The sequence below is a fragment of the Carcharodon carcharias genome, chromosome 15 (genome assembly GCF_017639515.1).
Source record: "Carcharodon carcharias isolate sCarCar2 chromosome 15, sCarCar2.pri, whole genome shotgun sequence".
In the NCBI taxonomy this organism is placed as follows: Eukaryota; Metazoa; Chordata; class Chondrichthyes; order Lamniformes; family Lamnidae; genus Carcharodon; species Carcharodon carcharias.
The window spans coordinates 59,454,849-59,471,960 of NC_054481.1; the positions used below are offsets into that span (position 1 = coordinate 59,454,849).

The 17,112-nt window shown below is 38.5% G+C and overlaps 1 protein-coding gene across 4 annotated transcripts in view; it reads right to left on the bottom strand.

Moving 5' to 3' along the window:
- The window catches only part of LOC121288094 (probable helicase with zinc finger domain), a 471,833-nt gene that overhangs the window by 451,253 nt on the left and 3,468 nt on the right, over positions 1-17,112 (bottom strand). For 3 of the 4 annotated variants that reach the window (XM_041206411.1, XM_041206410.1, XM_041206412.1), the window contains one exon: positions 2,670-2,873. In XM_041206411.1, the coding sequence (XP_041062345.1) occupies positions 2,670-2,858 (189 nt within the window). In that variant the 5' untranslated portion in view covers positions 2,859-2,873. Of the gene's footprint in view, positions 1-2,669; positions 2,874-17,112 lie in introns of those variants that run through there. The other variant, XM_041206413.1, reaches the window with a different exon arrangement.

Consider the following 17,112-nt stretch of genomic DNA (forward strand, 5'->3'; position numbering starts at 1 on the left):
ACAAGACACCAACCCACTGTTATGGAGTACAGCATAGTATTATTTCTGGGGGTAGGGATTGAAGGAGGGAGCAGCAAGGTAGATGTTACAGAAAATAAAAATACATTAAATAAAATAAGTAGCTACAGAAGGAGAAGCCATCAGAAACAGCATCTAGTAAACAGAAGCTGCAACTTCAATTATCCATCCTGCAATGAACTGGGTTATCTTCCTGAAAAGCATTTCTGCAGAGAGAGTCACTTACACATTTTACTTTATTTTCAAAAGAGACATACGGTCATTGAACTATATATACAAAACGTTGAAAATCGGTTTCCTGCATGAAGTGCATAAACTCTTAAAAGATTAAATGAATCTCAAGAAATGACATGCATAAATAAATGTGACATATAGTATTTTTGCTAATCAAATTTATTAATAAAACTAAAATAAAAAGGAAAATTAATTTGATGCTTTCTGAATGGCCTTACATTACAATCTGCACAATTCGCAACAAAAGCTCAATTAGTAATAAGCGTGCCAGTTATGTATGTTTTTCCTACAACTATGTTCTAACAGCACAATTTCAACATATAAATCTATTTTACCTTCTGTAGTTACAAAACGAAATGCTGCGAGAACTCACATGGCTTCCCCAGCATCTTGATGTAAAGTAAGGCTTGTGCATTTACACGTACCAAGATAAACATTGAAATCACCATGGGTTTCAGTTATTGAAATGCAGTTTTCAGCAGAATGGAATAGACGAAATATATATACGCTAAAATGATGGATTCAAATCAAGCATTTTATTTTAAGTCACTTGGTAGTACAGAACATGAATATGGCTGAAAAGAGAGGCATACATGTAGCTGAAGCTTTTCATCTTACACTCATCAGGGCAAACACAAGAATGCCAAATTTCAAATGATCATAACGATTTATTCTACAGCAGAAAATGGGCGCTGATTGATTGGCAAGTCTATTCTGATTCTCCATGGCAATGCCTTGGTCAAAGTTACAGAGAAGTTATAGGCTCCCCATGCTTCTGGGTAATTCAAAAAATATATATTTTATTACTCAGTACAAACTGAGTGTTTGATTGCTGCATTTTGAAAATTCCAAAATCTGTCCAAATGGGAATTTATCTTTATTTTAAAAGGTGGCTGCTCTCTATTTACTAAGGATTAGAATTGAAGGCAGGAGACTTGATAGCTGTATGCAATGAAACACTACCCTCTATTCAAAAATCAATTAAGGGAAGGGCTCTTTGATAGCTAACAAACACAAAGTCTTTTCCCTTTTCAATCCAACATTCAAAACGAGCAGATTTATATTAAGTCTAGAAATTACTGATGAAAAGAATATCTGGTTTGCTTCATGCTGGGTGCAAGCTGATAGTCAAATTTTATCAGGTACTTATGATGCAGACGGTGTTAAGCTAATATTATTCTCATGTATTCTGCCGTTGTTCATAAGCACCTGTTGTCTTGTCTTTAAAGCCCAAAAAGGTACAATATTGCTTATTTTTCAATATTCCTCAATCCTGTCCTAAACAGTCATGAACTTCATGAATATTTGAAGTTCATGCATTCCATTTGAAATATCTCATCCCAAATGAAATAGGAGACAGAAAGCTGTTTAATACAAAGGAGGGTGTTACCTACAGGGACTGTAAGAAGCAGTTTTTTGGAATATGGTAAATTAATTAGTTCTACCTCTCCATGGCATAATGCATTAAATAGTACCTGGCTGATTTGTCGCTTTTATTCGTTAATAAATATTGACCTTTTTTGTATGCAGTCATGGGCTGATGCTGCTTTCTCCACCTTTTCAGGTGACAGCAGAATGTGATGGCCATCTCACAATTTCCCAGCAAGCAATTCATCATGAGTCGGATGTAACTGTTAAACCAGTGCTATATTAATCCATATGTGGCAAATAATAAACATGTTTTGGCTCAGAAGACAGCAAGCTTACTCAAGAAAACAGCAGTTTAATCTAAACACGAGAAGCCATTCAGAATAAGTCTGAATTGTTGCTGCGGTTTCAAACTTTATTCCCATCAGTCCTATTGGCATTTAAGATTCCTCTGTTGCTATCAATAGGTTAATCAAAGCATACCTGAAGGCAGGCATTATTCTCAATCTGTAAAAAAGGCCTTAAACCAAGTATTTTTCCACTCCTCCACCCACTGCCTCGCCCAAAACCATTTTCCAGGTTGCCAATGCAGTACCTCAACATAGTGCATTCTATTCCTTCCCATGATTCACTGCTGAATTTACATAAAATTTAAATGGGTAACTGCAAAACCATTGGGAACAACTTCCCCACAGCACCCAAGTTACCTTCATATTTTTATTTATTTTATTGTAGCATTCAATAATTCTGGTTCAGAAAGTGGTCTGTACTTTGTGGCTGGATTAACTTGAACCATGGAAGGAAAACCATGTAATCTAGAGTTGGAAATCCAGTTTTTCTTTACAAAGACATCATTTTTGTCCTTTTGAACCAGATTTTTTACAATTTTTTGAAATCAGATGAAAAAATTGAATCAATTGTGTCTGAGCCTGCACTGCTCAGTGCATCAATGGAAAATGACTCCTTTGAGAAACAAGACCAACATTTTTAAGTGCTGTGAAACCTTTCAAATCAAAACATAAATATTTTGGTTAAAATAAAGTATTTACCAGCCGTATGAGACATAAGATTCTGTACAGTAATTCCTGAAGTCTAATAGCCTCGACTGATGCAGTAGAACCATCAGTGTAGCTGGTTACATTCAGCGCTTCCTTGCAGTTATATGCCAGCTTACACTTCTGCAGCCAGGCCTGCTGGTATGCTTGGTCACAAGACTCTCCAGGCTTTCTTTCAGCCATGTTTCAGACCAAAACCTGCAATAGATAGTTACAAATTAATTGAAGAAACATTTGTCCAATTGCTTTGCACTAGTTGAAAAGCAAGTCCTCTACCATCCTTGCACAGCATCCAGAGGTACTTGTTAAACACTCAAAAGAGGACAACAAGCTACTTGATCCTAGGCCTCAAAATAATTTTCCCCAACCACAGTAATTCAGTTCCATTAAGCTTGCAGTCTCTCTGTTTCCCTCACTGCAGAGGGCATCTGAATGTCACTGAATATGTGTATACATTCATTTATGGGAACACAAGAAAACACATGAAACCCAAAAAATCTGAACGCTCCTTAATTTTTAGCAATTTGTTAATTCAGGAAAGCAGCCATTTATTTACTATGATATCCACATGAAGACAGAAATAATGCACAAGTAACTGAGGAGTATGACACAGTAATAGCGCCATAAAAAAACCTGCTTGTTATTTCTCTCTTTCTTGGCTAGAGCAAGAGGCTGATGAGCAACGAGTGCAAAAGGCTTCAAAATAATTTTTTTTTCAATATCTAGTGAATAATTTTAGTGATCCTCAAAATGGGATGTCAGTCTGAAGAAACTAAAGAGTTTTCACTTTTTATAACAGTATCAACCATTTCTAGGACAAGTACTTTAGTGGCACTAAAACTCTGTGACAACTTTTAGTTTACTTTTAGTTAATCTGTTCAACATTCTTAGCAAGCCTCTAGTATTTGAAAATGTAGCTTAACAATAGATCAAGAGTGACATTAGAAAGCACACTTTCCAACATGAATTGCTTTCTTCTTTTGTTTTCAACATTAAAAAAAATTCATGTTTGAAAAATAAGCATCTTATTTAAAATTCCAAGCAAATTAAGATCTAATTGACTCATGAATAGAAACAATGGTACAGCTGTGTGTCTTCTTAACTCTACATTAAATGAATTAAGATTTTTAACTTCCTATCTGAAACCTTTTTAAGTTGAAAATTAAATTCACAAGTTAAGGCTTGAATACTTAGCAATTCTGGTGATGCTCTTCCAGCTGAAAGGAATAAAAGCAACAATGTATCTTGTTCCCTCCATAACACCCTGCTCCACTCGTCTACCGTCCCCAACAATCCATTCCCTTATAGCAGCTGCCCTTTCATTTCCTCTCTCCTCACTGTCCAAGGCCCCAAACACTCCTTCCAGGTGAAGCAGTGATTTGCTTGTACTTCTTTTAATTTAGTATTCTGTCATAATTGCTCACAACATGATCTCCTCTACACTGGGGAGAACAAACATAGACTGGGTGACTGCTTTGTGGAATATCTCCACTCAGGCTGCAAGCATAACATTAACCTTCCAGTCACCTGCCATTTCAATTCACCATCTTGCTCTCACGCTCACATTTCCATCCTCTGCCTGCTGCAATGTTCCAGTGAACCCCAATGCAAGCTAGAGGAACAGCACCTCATCTTCCTATTAGGCACTTTGCAGCCTTGTGGACTCAACATTGAGTTCAACAACTTCAGACCATGAACTCTGTTCTCCATTTTGAACACTCCCCCAGCCCCCACCCCCCCAAAGTGCCAGTTTGTATTTTGTTTTCATGCTTTTGCTTTCAGACAAAGCTGACCTTTATTCTGCTATTAACACCTACTCTGGACCAATGCTTTGTTTCTTTACTAACTACCATTGTCAATCCCTTTGCCTTTTGTACAATGACATCTTTGGTATTTAATCTTCCCTGATCACCCATTAGGTTCTGCTTGACCCATGCCCCACCCCATTTTTCAACAGCATAAAACCCATTCCATTTATACCTCTTCAGTTCCAAGAGTAATATTCAACTCAAAACGTTAACTCAGTTTCTCTCTCCACAGATGTTGCCAGACCTGATTTTTTTCCAACACTTAGTTGAGATCTCCAGCATCCATAGTATTTTGCCTTTATATTGTGTCATTTGAAATGCATTTCTTCTCTCACATCCAGGCTTCAACTCTCTTGTCCTTCTCTATTTTAATTAATATTCTATATCTCTGAACATTTGTTGAACTTCATTTATTTTCAAAATGTGGACACTTCCAGCATTTACTGCCCATTCCTAGCTGGCCTCAGATGGTGATGGTGGTGGACCTACTTCTCGAATGGTTTGAAACAACTGAATTGCTTGACTTCAAACAGCTACAAGCCACAGACAAGCCTGATTATGTGAAAGAAATCTCATTGTTAATCAAAAGGACATTTGTGTCCAAGATCTGAACACGCGTTCCATTTTAATCTCTGTGAAGGTGGATTTTTAAAAATATTTTTGGGAATGTGGTGGCATTTTGTAAAGAAGGCTGTACGTGCGTACATGCATGCATGTATGTATGCATGATTAATTAAAGTAAGGGAAGGTTAGTAAAGAGTTTGCTTGTGGGAACTGAGAGATGAACAGTAAAGATGCTAGATGCATGCATTTATAATGAGAAGCTATGGTAAAGTGGATTTATAAGTAAATAGGTTAGGTGTAAACATTTGTATTAAGAGATAGAGACTTGGATTTTCAGCTGTTAAATTTCAAAGGGGAGTTTGGAAATGTCAAGGGACTTATACAACTTAAAGGTTTAATCAGTAAACAAGGGAACGTTATTAAATTTTATTTGACCCAAAAGTGGATGCAATAGAAAAACATGAGACTTTTATATTTTGGAAAAGTTGACTTCAAAGAGGTGTTTCAGGACAACGGAATCCAAGATGAAAGGGGAAAAGATATTTAAGGAAAGATGTTTAGTTGAGTTATGGTGGCTGTGTGGGGGAGTTGCCCTGAAACCAGCTCTGTGCCAAGAAAACGTGTGAAATCTGAAAAAGCCATCCAGTCAAACCAGAGAAGTTTTTTGCCTCAGAAAATAGCCTGTTTCTGAACCTTTCTTTTGGATTTCCACAGCGGAGTGGAAGAGAGTGAGGAGACATGTAGTATACCTTTTACTAAAGTGACAGCAGTTACTGCCTTGTAATATTACTGGATTTTTATGGTTAAGTATCTATAAGGGAGCTGTTGCTAAGTAGTTTACTTGTGTGTTCTGACCAAGTGGGGTTTCTTGGGAGATGCTTTATAAAACTGTTTTAACTGTGAAACTTTAATCTTGAGTTGTTTTTTTTTTCTTGTCAATAAATCTTTTAATTTTAAAATTCTAAATATGTTACTGGGATTCTATTCTTCTGGGGTCAGTGGTTTTTCCCTCATTTTCAAAATACAAAAAAGTTTATGATCAGTAAGACAAGTTTACCTCTGGGATTTGGCTTGCTCAGCAAATAGCATCTGTTGTGGTCGCAACATCTCTTGCACATCCTATTTTAACTGCTCCACCATTGGTAACCATACTTTCACCAGCCATGGCCCTAAGCTCTGGAGTTACCTCCCTAAACTCTCCATCTCTCTTGCCTCCTTCAAGATCCTCTTTAAAGCTTTAAATTTTTCGATCATCTGTCTCAATATCTCATGGTTCAGTGTCAAATTTTATTTTATAACACTCTTTGGCATGTTTTGTGTTAAAGGCACTATGTAAATGCAAGTTGTTCTTGCAGTTGTGATGAATTAATTGGATTTTTAAAACAACAGTCACTGGTCCTGATACCACGTTATTCTCGGTCATGGTTGGCAAATTCACTTTTAAACTGAATTGCATAGTATATGCAGCCCAAAAATAAGCCATTCAGCCCATCCAAAACGTCTGGCATTTATGTTCTAAGGTTCCTCCCATTGTTCCTCAGTTACCTTTATCAGGATAATCTCCTTAGTTCCCTTCTTCCTCATAAACTGGACTAGCTTCCCCTTAAATTTATCTACACTACTTCAAGGAGTAGTTCAGGTGAATAATGAGTTCCACATTCTCACCACCCTCTGAGTAAAGAAGTCTCTTCTGAATTCATTTGACTTCTTGGTGACTGGCTTATGGTGATGGGGTCCAGTTTTGCTCTTCCCCACTCTGACTACTCCATCAGAACCTTTCAGAATTTTAAAAGACCACCTATTAGGTTACCCCTCAGTCTTTTCTTTTCAAGACAAAAGAGACCCAGCCTGTTCAACCTTTCCCGATAGGTAAAAGCTTGCATCATCAGGTATTATCCTTGTAAACATTTTTTGGACTGTCTCCAGTCCCTCTGTATCATTTTATATGACATATGTACAAAGTATTCCAGATATCGGTTAATCAAGGTCCAAAACAAGTTGAGCAGAACCGCTCTACTTTTCAATTCTACCCCTCTACCAAGAATTCAATGAGGCTAGTGAAGCAAGATTTGATTTTCCTAATGTTGATCTTAAGATAATTGATCTATAGTTCTTTGGACATTAATTTTTAAATATAGATAGCAATCAGTCCAATGGCATTACATCTTTTTTAAACAAAATATATTAAATTTGTCTAATAGAGTCTCTCCTATCTCTTCTCTAAATCTGTGATGCATTCCATCCAGACCAGGGATTTTATCCTGAGTTTTGATTAGCTTCTTTAATATTTCTTTTTATTTAAAATGTGGTTATATAATTTCTAATCTTATCTTCCAACATCATGTTCACTTGATCTAACTCAGTGGTTAAATAGTGAAACAAAATAATTATTTTATTTCTTCCATTTAGCCATCCTTGCCTTTGGTTTTATTCCAACTGCTCCTTAACATACAAACATTTTTAAAATTTTTGCCTGTAGAATATTTTATGGCTTTGTTTAATGTTCCTTGATAATTTAATAGTTCCTATTCGCCTTCTTTTCTGATTGCTTTATATTCTCCCTGGTCTTATGTTGTCCATGTACGCAATGTACATCCCCTTCCTCACCCTCAATTTTTTCCTTATATCTTTCTTTATTCAGCCAGTGTCTCACTACTGTTGAGCCAGAATATATATTTTTCCTTGGTTCTGTTGAACGCCATTATAAATGCTTCTCAGTAATGTCCTACATCATAATTCGCCATTGAATTGAAATATCTGAACTCCCATGGTGAAATTTGAACTCACATTCTGTGAATTATTAAACCAGGTCTCTGAATTGCAAGCCCAATTATATAACAAGATTATCCTAACCACACTTCTTCTCAATTCAACCACACCATGTTTAAACCATGGCTTAAAACAGCGGTTTCTGCTCAGGATCTCAACTGCAAAACTCTCACTCACCTCTCTATGCAGCCATTTTGGAGTTACCAGCCACAACTAATTAATTTAAAACAAAAACAGAATTACCTGGAAAAACTCAGCAGGTCTGGCAGCATCGGCGGAGAAGAAAAGAGTTGACGTTTCGAGTCCTCATGACCCTTCGACAGAACTGGATTAATTTAATTAATTTAACTAATTAATTAACTAATTAATTTACCTCATCTTCTATCCTATTATTTTTAATCTCTGCTGTGGAATCCTGCATTTTAGGTCTTTGTCTTTCACACAACTAAAAAGTGAAATTCATTTAGGTAGCTGATTGTCAAAAATTTACCAGAAGTAGTTGATGCGAGAGTGTGGAGACAATGGTTTATTACTGAGTACTCAATTGAGTGTCACTTAAGAGGCCTGGTAACAGTTGATGTAAGGCGAAATCCACTGCAGTTAGTGGAGTTGCCTATTAGGATGGAATAGAGGTAGATCATTGGAACCAGAATAACAAGAGGGCTTAATTCTGCATTCAGCTCATTCCATAACCAAAGCTGATAACATCACTAGGAGCCAGAAACAAGAATATATAATCTATGTGAAGACTTTGGGTGCTTGACACTGTACTATCCTCCAACCCTACACAAGCTCAAAGTTCAAATGGATTGTTAAGAGGGCGGGGTGGTGGTGGGTTGGTCTGGCATTTAGAAGGAACAAGGGTAACGGGAAACAAGTGAAGAGGGAATAAAATTAGGGAACTCCTTTGTATCTTTCAAAAAAAAAGTTAGACAAGAAATCTCAATTCTGGTCATTACTTGACAACTCCAAGTCCAGGAATAGGTGAAAATGTCAATACACGAGCACTGCCACAGTCCATTTTAAGTTATGTAGTCTAGGGTGGTAAAATGCCTGATCAATCTATTGTGTGTTCATAATTGTATCACAAAACAGAAATGGCAAGAAAAGAACTGGCTTTCCTTAGCAATAGAATGCAAAATAAGATGTTGGTACTGATCTATCTTTTCTTTTAAATAAAATAGCTAAACCTGATGTAAAAGCTACAGTTGGATAAAACATGCAGAATGTATACAGCAACTCAAAATTAGGGCATATGAAGCATTGAGCAAGAAAATTATATTTTAAAAAATATACTTTTGGGACAGGGCAGCAGTGGCAAAAATACACCCAGGGAAATGGAAATCTCATTTTAGCAGGCAAATTATTCCTCAGGACTAATTAATTCTTGCCACCAGCTCTCTGCTAATGACAAATGGTACAAAACACACGATGCATCAGTAACCTTGAAAATAAGTAACATGATGAGTTAGATTTTAAGAGTCTAAACTGACCTGGGCATCTGGACAACGAATGGTCAAAATAAAAAAGTTTGCAATTTTGCCACCATATTTCTTAATAAACAGAGTTCCGTTTACAAAAATATCTATATTGACTGACAGATACATGGAAGTGGTCGCAATGCATTAATAACACCCTAGGGCACAGATAAAACTCCAAAACTATTAGAAACCTAAGATCATTTTCTAAACTAGTTGCTTTTTTCTTTTCAATAACCCAATATAATTTCTGAAGAGTGGTTTTGTTCAGCATTCAGCATTTTTTTTCTGGTTGGCTCTACCTTGACACAGAAGAATGCCCAGATCAATTAAATAAATTGAATAAACTGTGTTTAATCATCACACACGATGAGTTTACCCAGCAACAATCTACAATTCAGGGATACAAATATTAATTGTATTTCTTAGTAAGCTTTTAATTTGTTAAATTCAAGCTGAATTTGTTTTTTCCCTCCCCAACACCTCACTTGGAGAGAAGGAGAAAGAAAGGAATAACTGGGCCCAATGTTCTTTGGGATGAGTGAGTCTTATGAGCATATGAGAAACAAAGTTTAAGATTACAAATTACAAAGAAAATATATTGCACAAATCCAGCAGCAGGCATGCCATTATATGAATAATTCTTGAAGGCAGGATACTTTCCAAGCCAGTTTATACCCACATGAAGATCTTCAAATTGAGTTTCCCTGCTAGGCTATTCCAATGATGAGACTAAGACCAGACTGCATACCAGAATGATTCCAATAGCAAAAAGGATGCGGCACAAATTCAAACTAATTTACTGGCTGGGAATACAAATTTTCCCAGCGTCACCCTGCTCTACAAATATTCATGCACAAATTTGAAATCTCACAAACCACTGTTTGCTACGGACCTGCATGGAAACTTATAACTATCTTATTTATAACTGACAGTACTGAAATGGCCCTGAAGGCAACAGAATTCATTTCAGGATCTCCAACTTAAAAGAAAATGTCAAAAGAAATTTACAGTACAACTTACTTTCTTCTTTTAAAGAAAATGATTAGGGTACTTGGAACAAAAATAGCCTCCTTGACTTCGTCTTTCCTTAATGTTTGAGATTCAAACCAGTGTTCGTAATTGTAGACTTTTTGTGAAATCTTCTCCCACTCAGAGGAAACATGACAGCACCCTCAACCCTTGCACCATTTGCCTTCTCTCCCCTTTCAAAAAAATTAACCTTCTCAAACATTTATTCTAATTGACCCTTCTATCCTTTGCCTTCAATGCTGGGTTTCTGTTCCCTTATCCAGTTCTAGTATCTGTATCCTTTCCTCGACCACACACCTACCCCCAACCACAACCCCACCTCCCCCCACCAAATAAAACACTAGTGTTTTTGACTTTAAAAGCATTATATCAATGAAAGCTGCTTTTTTGATAAATTGTTCAATACTTATTCAGGAGATGCATCTATTTTCTAAGTTCAGAAGCCATTGAGGTTGAATCCAGTACTGGTTTAATCTTCAAAAGTTCTTTTTCAAACAGGCAGCACTGCTGTACAGGAGGGGAGGAGGAAGAAAGGAAGAGCAGTAGTGATAGGGGATTTGTTAGTTACCAGAACAGATAGGTGTTTCCATGGCTCTAGACATGACTCCAGGATCGTCTATTGTCTCCCGAGTGACAGGGTCAAGGATACCACAGAGTGGCTGCAGGACATTCTTCTGGGGAAAGGCGGTCAGCCACAGCTCATGGTTCACGCTGGTATAAATGACTTAAGTAGGAAGGGGATGAGGTCCTGAAAGCAGATTGTAGAGAGCTAAGAAGGAGATTGAAAAGCAAGACCAGCTGGTATAGAAAGGAGGGCATCAGACTTCTGAGGCATTGGGACTGGTTCTGGGGAAGGTGGGATCTGTACAAGCCGGATGTGGAACTCACTACCACAGCGAGTGGTTGAGGTGAATAGCATGAACACATTCAAGGGGAAGCCAGACCCACATGAGGGAGAAAGGAACAGAAGGACACACCGACAAGTGGAGAAGAAAAGGGGTGGGTGGAGGCACACGCGGAGCACAAACACTGACAAAAACCATGATGAGCGGAGGGCACAGATAGACACACGGCAGCATGTTATCATCACTATAATGGAAACTTAGCTTAAAGGGCAAAAATGGCAGCTCAACATCCCTGGATACAAGGCTTTCAGGCAGGATAGAGAGGGGGATAAAAAAAGATGAGGGTGTAGCATTATTGGTTAAAAAATCAATTGCAACTGTGAAGAGGGATAATATACTAAATAAAGCATCAAATGGGGACATATGGGTTGAGCTCAGAAATAGAAAAAAGGAGCAGCCACACTGCGAGGAGTGTACTGTAGACCCCCAAATATTGGAAGGGAGCTGGAAGAGCAAATATGTAGGTAAATTTCTGAGTGCAAAAACAATAGGGCAATAATAGTTGGAGACTTCAACTACTCTAATATCAATTGGGATACAAACAGTGTGAAGAGTACAGAGGGGCACAAAATTCTTGACTGTATTCAAGAGAATTCTTTTTAGCCAGCATGTACAAGCCCAATGACGGGGTGCAATTCTAGATTTAGTCTTAGGAAATGAAGCTGGGCAAGTGGATGAAGTAGCGGTGGGGACCATTTTGGAGATAGTGACCATAATATAGTTAGATTTAGCATCATTATGGAAAAGGACAAAGATAGAACAGGAGTAAAAGTTCTAAATTAGGGAAATACAAACTTTTACAAAGCTGAGATGAAGTGGACTGGATACAGTTACAAGAAGGGAAAGCAGTGATAAACTAGTGGGGGGCATTCAAAAGCGAGATTCTATGGCCACAGTGTGGACATGTCCCCACAAAGAAAAAGGATGATATTGCCAAATCTAGAGCCCCCTGGTTATCGAGAAGCATACAGGGTAAGATAAAGCAGAAAAAGAAACTTTACAACAGTCACAAAAAGCTTAATACTGTAGAAAGTCTAGAGGAGTACAGAAAGTACAGAGGTGAAGTAAAAAGGGAACTTAGCAAAGCAAAGAGAGGATACAGAAAAATATTGGCAGGTAAAATCAAAGAAAACCCAAAGATGTTTTACCAGTACACTAAGAGCAAGAGAATAATTAAGGAAAGAGTAGGGCCCATCAGGGATGTACAAGATAACTTATGTGTTGATGCAGATGTGGGCAGGGTTCTTAGTGAGTACTTTGTCTCTGTCATCACAAAGGAGAGGGATGATGCAGACATTCTAGTTAATGAGGAGCAGTGTGAAATATTAGATACAATAAGCAAAATGAGAGAGGGACTGACATCTTTCAAGGTGGATAAATCACCAGGGCCAGATGGACTGTATCCCAGGCTGTTGAAGGGAGCCAGGGAGGAAATAGCAGGTGCTCTGAGGATCATTTCCCAATCCTCACTAGATACAAGCGAGGTACCAGACAATTGGAGGTCTGTAAAATTTGGACCATTATTTAAAAAAGGTGCAAGGCATAGGCCAGAAAATTATAGGCATTTGAGTTAGTCTGAATTTGGTACTGGACAAATTTTTGGAATCAATTCTGAGATCCAGGATAAACTGTCACTTAGAAAGGCACAGATTGATCAGGGATAGTCAGCATGGTTGTATTAGGGGAGTTCACATCTTATTAACTTAGTTGATATTTTTTTGAGGAAGTAATAAGGAGGATTGATGAGAATTGAGGGTAGTGCAGTGGATGTTGTCTACATGGATTTTAATAAGGCATTTGAGAAGGTCCCACATGGCAGACTGGTCAGAAAAGTAAGAACTCATGGGTTACAAGGGAAGGTGGCGTGTTGGATCCAAAATTGGCTCAGTGACAGGAAACAAAGGGTAATGATTGATGAATGCTTTTGCAAATGGAAAGCGGTTTCCAGTGGCATTCCATAGGGCTCAGTGTTGGGGCCTTTGCTGTTTGTTGTATATATTAACAATTTGGACTTAAATGTGGCAAGTATGATCGGAAAATTTGCAAACGACACAAAAATTGGCCATGTAGTTGATAGTGAAGAGAATAGTTGTCAACTCCATAATGATATCAATGGTTTGGTCAAATAGGCAGAAAATTGGCAAATGGAATTCAATCTGGAGAGGTGTGAGGTAGTGCATTTTGAGAGGGAAAACAAAGCAAGTGAATACTCAATAAACGGGAGGATATTGAGAGGGGTTGAGGAAGTGAGAGACCTTGGAGTGCATGTCCTCAGGTCCCTGAAGGTGGTAGGACATGTGGATAAGGTGGTAAAGAAAGCATATGGAATGCTTTATTTTATTGGACGAGATGTTGAATACAAAAGCAGGGATGTAATGCTGGAACTGTATAAAAGCCTGGTTAGGCCACAGCTGGAATTGTGTACACAGATCTGGTCACCACACTACAGAAAGGACATAATTGCTCTGGAGAGAGTACAGAGGAGATTTACAAGAATGTTGCCTGGGCTTGAACATTTGCAGCTATGAGGAAAGATTGGATCGGCTAGGGTTGTTTTCCTTAGAACCAAGGAGGCTGAAGGGTGACCTAATTGAGGTGGACAAAATTATGAGGGGCCTAGATAGGGTAGGCAGAAAAGACCTGTTGCCCCTAGCTGAGGAGTCAATTACCAGGGGGCGTTGATTTAAGGTGATTGGTAGAAGGATTAGAGGGGTCATGAGGAAAAACTTTTTCACCCAGAGGGTGTGGGCATCTGGAATTCACTGTCTGAGTTGGTGGTTAAACTTGAAACATGCAACTCATTTAAAAAGGTACCTGTATCTGCACCTGAAATGCTGCAATCTACGAGACAATGGACCAGGTGCTAGAAAGTGGGATTAAAATGAGCAGCTAGTTTGTTTTTTGGCCAGCACAGACACAATGGGCTGAATGGCCTCTTTCTGCACTGTTAACTTTTCTATGGTTCTATCAATCAACTAACAAGTTTAATTGCTGTTTATCTCTGTTCTTGCTCCCATATTCTACAGAACCAACTCCAAAAGAGCTCTGTATTACAAAAACATTGGTAGAAATCAAATTGGGAAAGGCACTGACCCTAGTTGGTGTGCACTTAGTCACAATGTAAAAACATTAAAAATCATAAAAAAGGCCCAGATTTTACAGTAATAATGAAGGCAAAATTGTCAGCATTCACTATCATTATTCTACTGAAACTGACGGCAGATTCTAGAAGCTGTTCACAGAATGATAACGCGGAAATCCAGAAGTGCTGTCAGTGATTCCATGTTTTGTCACAGGGTACACTGTTGAGACTGCAACCAATGGAAATAAATTGAATTGATGAGAACTTCCACTCTTATGCTATTAGTTTTGCTGTCAAAACCCTTGAAAAAGTGTTGAATTTTCTTAACTGCATACTAACCTAATTAATTACTGGTAAACACCCTCACTGGCCCTGAAAAGCGAATTTCTTCTGCAGAATATCAGTCATGTTAAAAAGGTCCACATTATTAATTTTTTTAGCTTCTATCTTAATCCATTCATAATCATTTATTTTAATATCTGAAAGTTTAAATTAAAAGTGAAGAACATCCAAGTGCTTCTAACTTGAGTATTGCTGAAAAAGACTCAAAACAGTGTGTCCAACAATAGCTGTGATTCCACAATTGGACAACATTTGCTAAATAATCCTCATTGTGCTAAAGATAGTGCTGACAACCAATTTAAGATCGTCAGTCGGCTCGCCGTATAGCACATTTGCACATACTGGAAGCCACATATATTAATACACAGTACCCTGTTCTTTGCAGACAGAAAGGACATGTACACACATTGCGCCTCTTTCAGTTAAATAAGTGATAGCCGTTCACTGGTTAATTGCTCAGGACAATGCCTTGACCAATCAGAATCATGTTGCTTGGTTTAAAATTTCAAGCAATGCTTGGCGGTTAACTGTCAGTCACAATTAACTGGTGCATTCTCCATGGCAATGCCGCTACCAGAGTCCATTTGCCAACCAACCAGCACTCTCCTCTCACAGTATAAAGTTGTTGCTTCCCCTGACATTGGTATTCTTGCGATTGTCCTGATGAATGCAAGATGAAAAACTTTGACAAAGTGTCTTTTTTCAGCAATACTCAAGTTCTGTACTACCAAATGACTATTTCCTTCTAACTTCTTGGTTTGCAGTATGTGAATACTTCATTGTGATTGCCTGTTTGCTGACATCATTGCTCCTGCATGCCAAAACATCCTCTTGACTCGACACCAGTGAAACAATGTTGGCAAAGAAGAAAACTACATCAGAGAAATTATTAGATCTCCATGGGCAGTTTTCTTCAAGGCATGTTTCCTTGCCTTGTCACTGGGTATAAATTTTGGGAATAAAATCAAAAGAAGATATTAGGACGGCTGATCAAAAGCTTGGTCAAAGAGGCCAAAGTGTGAGGGAGTTGTAGCAGCAAAAGCGTTTAAGAGAAACAAGTCCATAACGTAGAGTAGAAGTGGTGTCAGAAGCAAAACTGATAAGAGCATAAGAAAAAGGAGTAGGCCATCCAGCCCCTTATGCTTGCTCGCAATTCAATAAGGTCATGGTGAATCTGAATCTAGCCTTTAAGTCCACTTTCCTGCCTGCCTCCCATAACCTATTCATTCCCTTGTGGATCAAAACTCTGCCTAATCCAGCCTTGAATGTATTTAATGATCCAGCCTCCACTACTCTGGTGGAGAATTCCAAAGAGTAAATGACCAAAAAATTCCTCCTAATCTCCATATTAAATGGAAGACCCCTCACTTTAAAACTGTAGCCCCTAGTTCTCGATTCTCCCATGATAGGAAACATTCTCTCAACATCTACCTATCAAGCCCCCTCAGAATCTTTTTTTCCATTCTTTCACAGGATGTAGGTGGCGCTGGCTAGGCCAGCATTTTTTGCCCATTCCTAATTGTGCTCAAGAAGGCGATGGTGAACCCTTTCTTGAACTGGTGCAGTCCATGTGGTGTCAGTAGATCCACAGTGTTGTTAGGAAGGGAGTTCCTTGATTTTGACCCAATGACAGTGAAGGAATGGAGATATAGTTCCAAGTCAGGATGATCCATGTGTGGAGGGGAATTTGCAAGTGGTGGTGTTTCCATGCATCTACTACCCTTGCCTTTCTAGGTGATAGAGGTTGCAGGTTGGAATCTATTATCAGAGGAACTTTGGCAAATTGCTACCGTTCATCTTGTAGATGGTACACACTGCTGCAACTGTGTGTCAGTGGAGGAGAGAGCAAATGTTTTTGAATGGAGTTCCAATCAAACGGACTGCTTTGTCCTGGATGGTGTCGAGCTTCTTGAGCATTGTTAGAGCTGCACTCATCCAGGCAAGTGAAAGCATTCCATCACACTCTTGACTTTGCCTTGTAGATGGAGGAGAGGTTTTAGTGAATCAGGAAGTGAGTTACTCGCCATAAAATTCCCAGCCTCTGACCTGCTCTTGCAGCCACAGTATTTATATGCCTGGTCCCATTCAGTTTTTGTTTAATGCTGATCTTTGATGGAAACCCAACTGAGCGCCAGCGAGCAGATTACGGCTGAGTAAACGCCACCTGATAGCACTGTCAATGACACTTTCCATCTCTTTGCTGATGGCAGTAATCGACCAGGTTGGATTTGTTCCGCTTTTGGTGGACAGAACATACCTGGACAAATTTTCCACACTGCCGGGTAGTTGCCTGCATTATAGCTATACTGGAACAGCTTGGCTAGGGGTGCAGCTAGATCTAGAGCACAAGTCTTCAGTACTACTGCCAGAATGTTGTCATTCTGCTAGATTTGCAGTATCCAATGCCTTCAGGCATTATGTAGACTAAATCGAATTTGCTGAAGACTGGCATCTGTA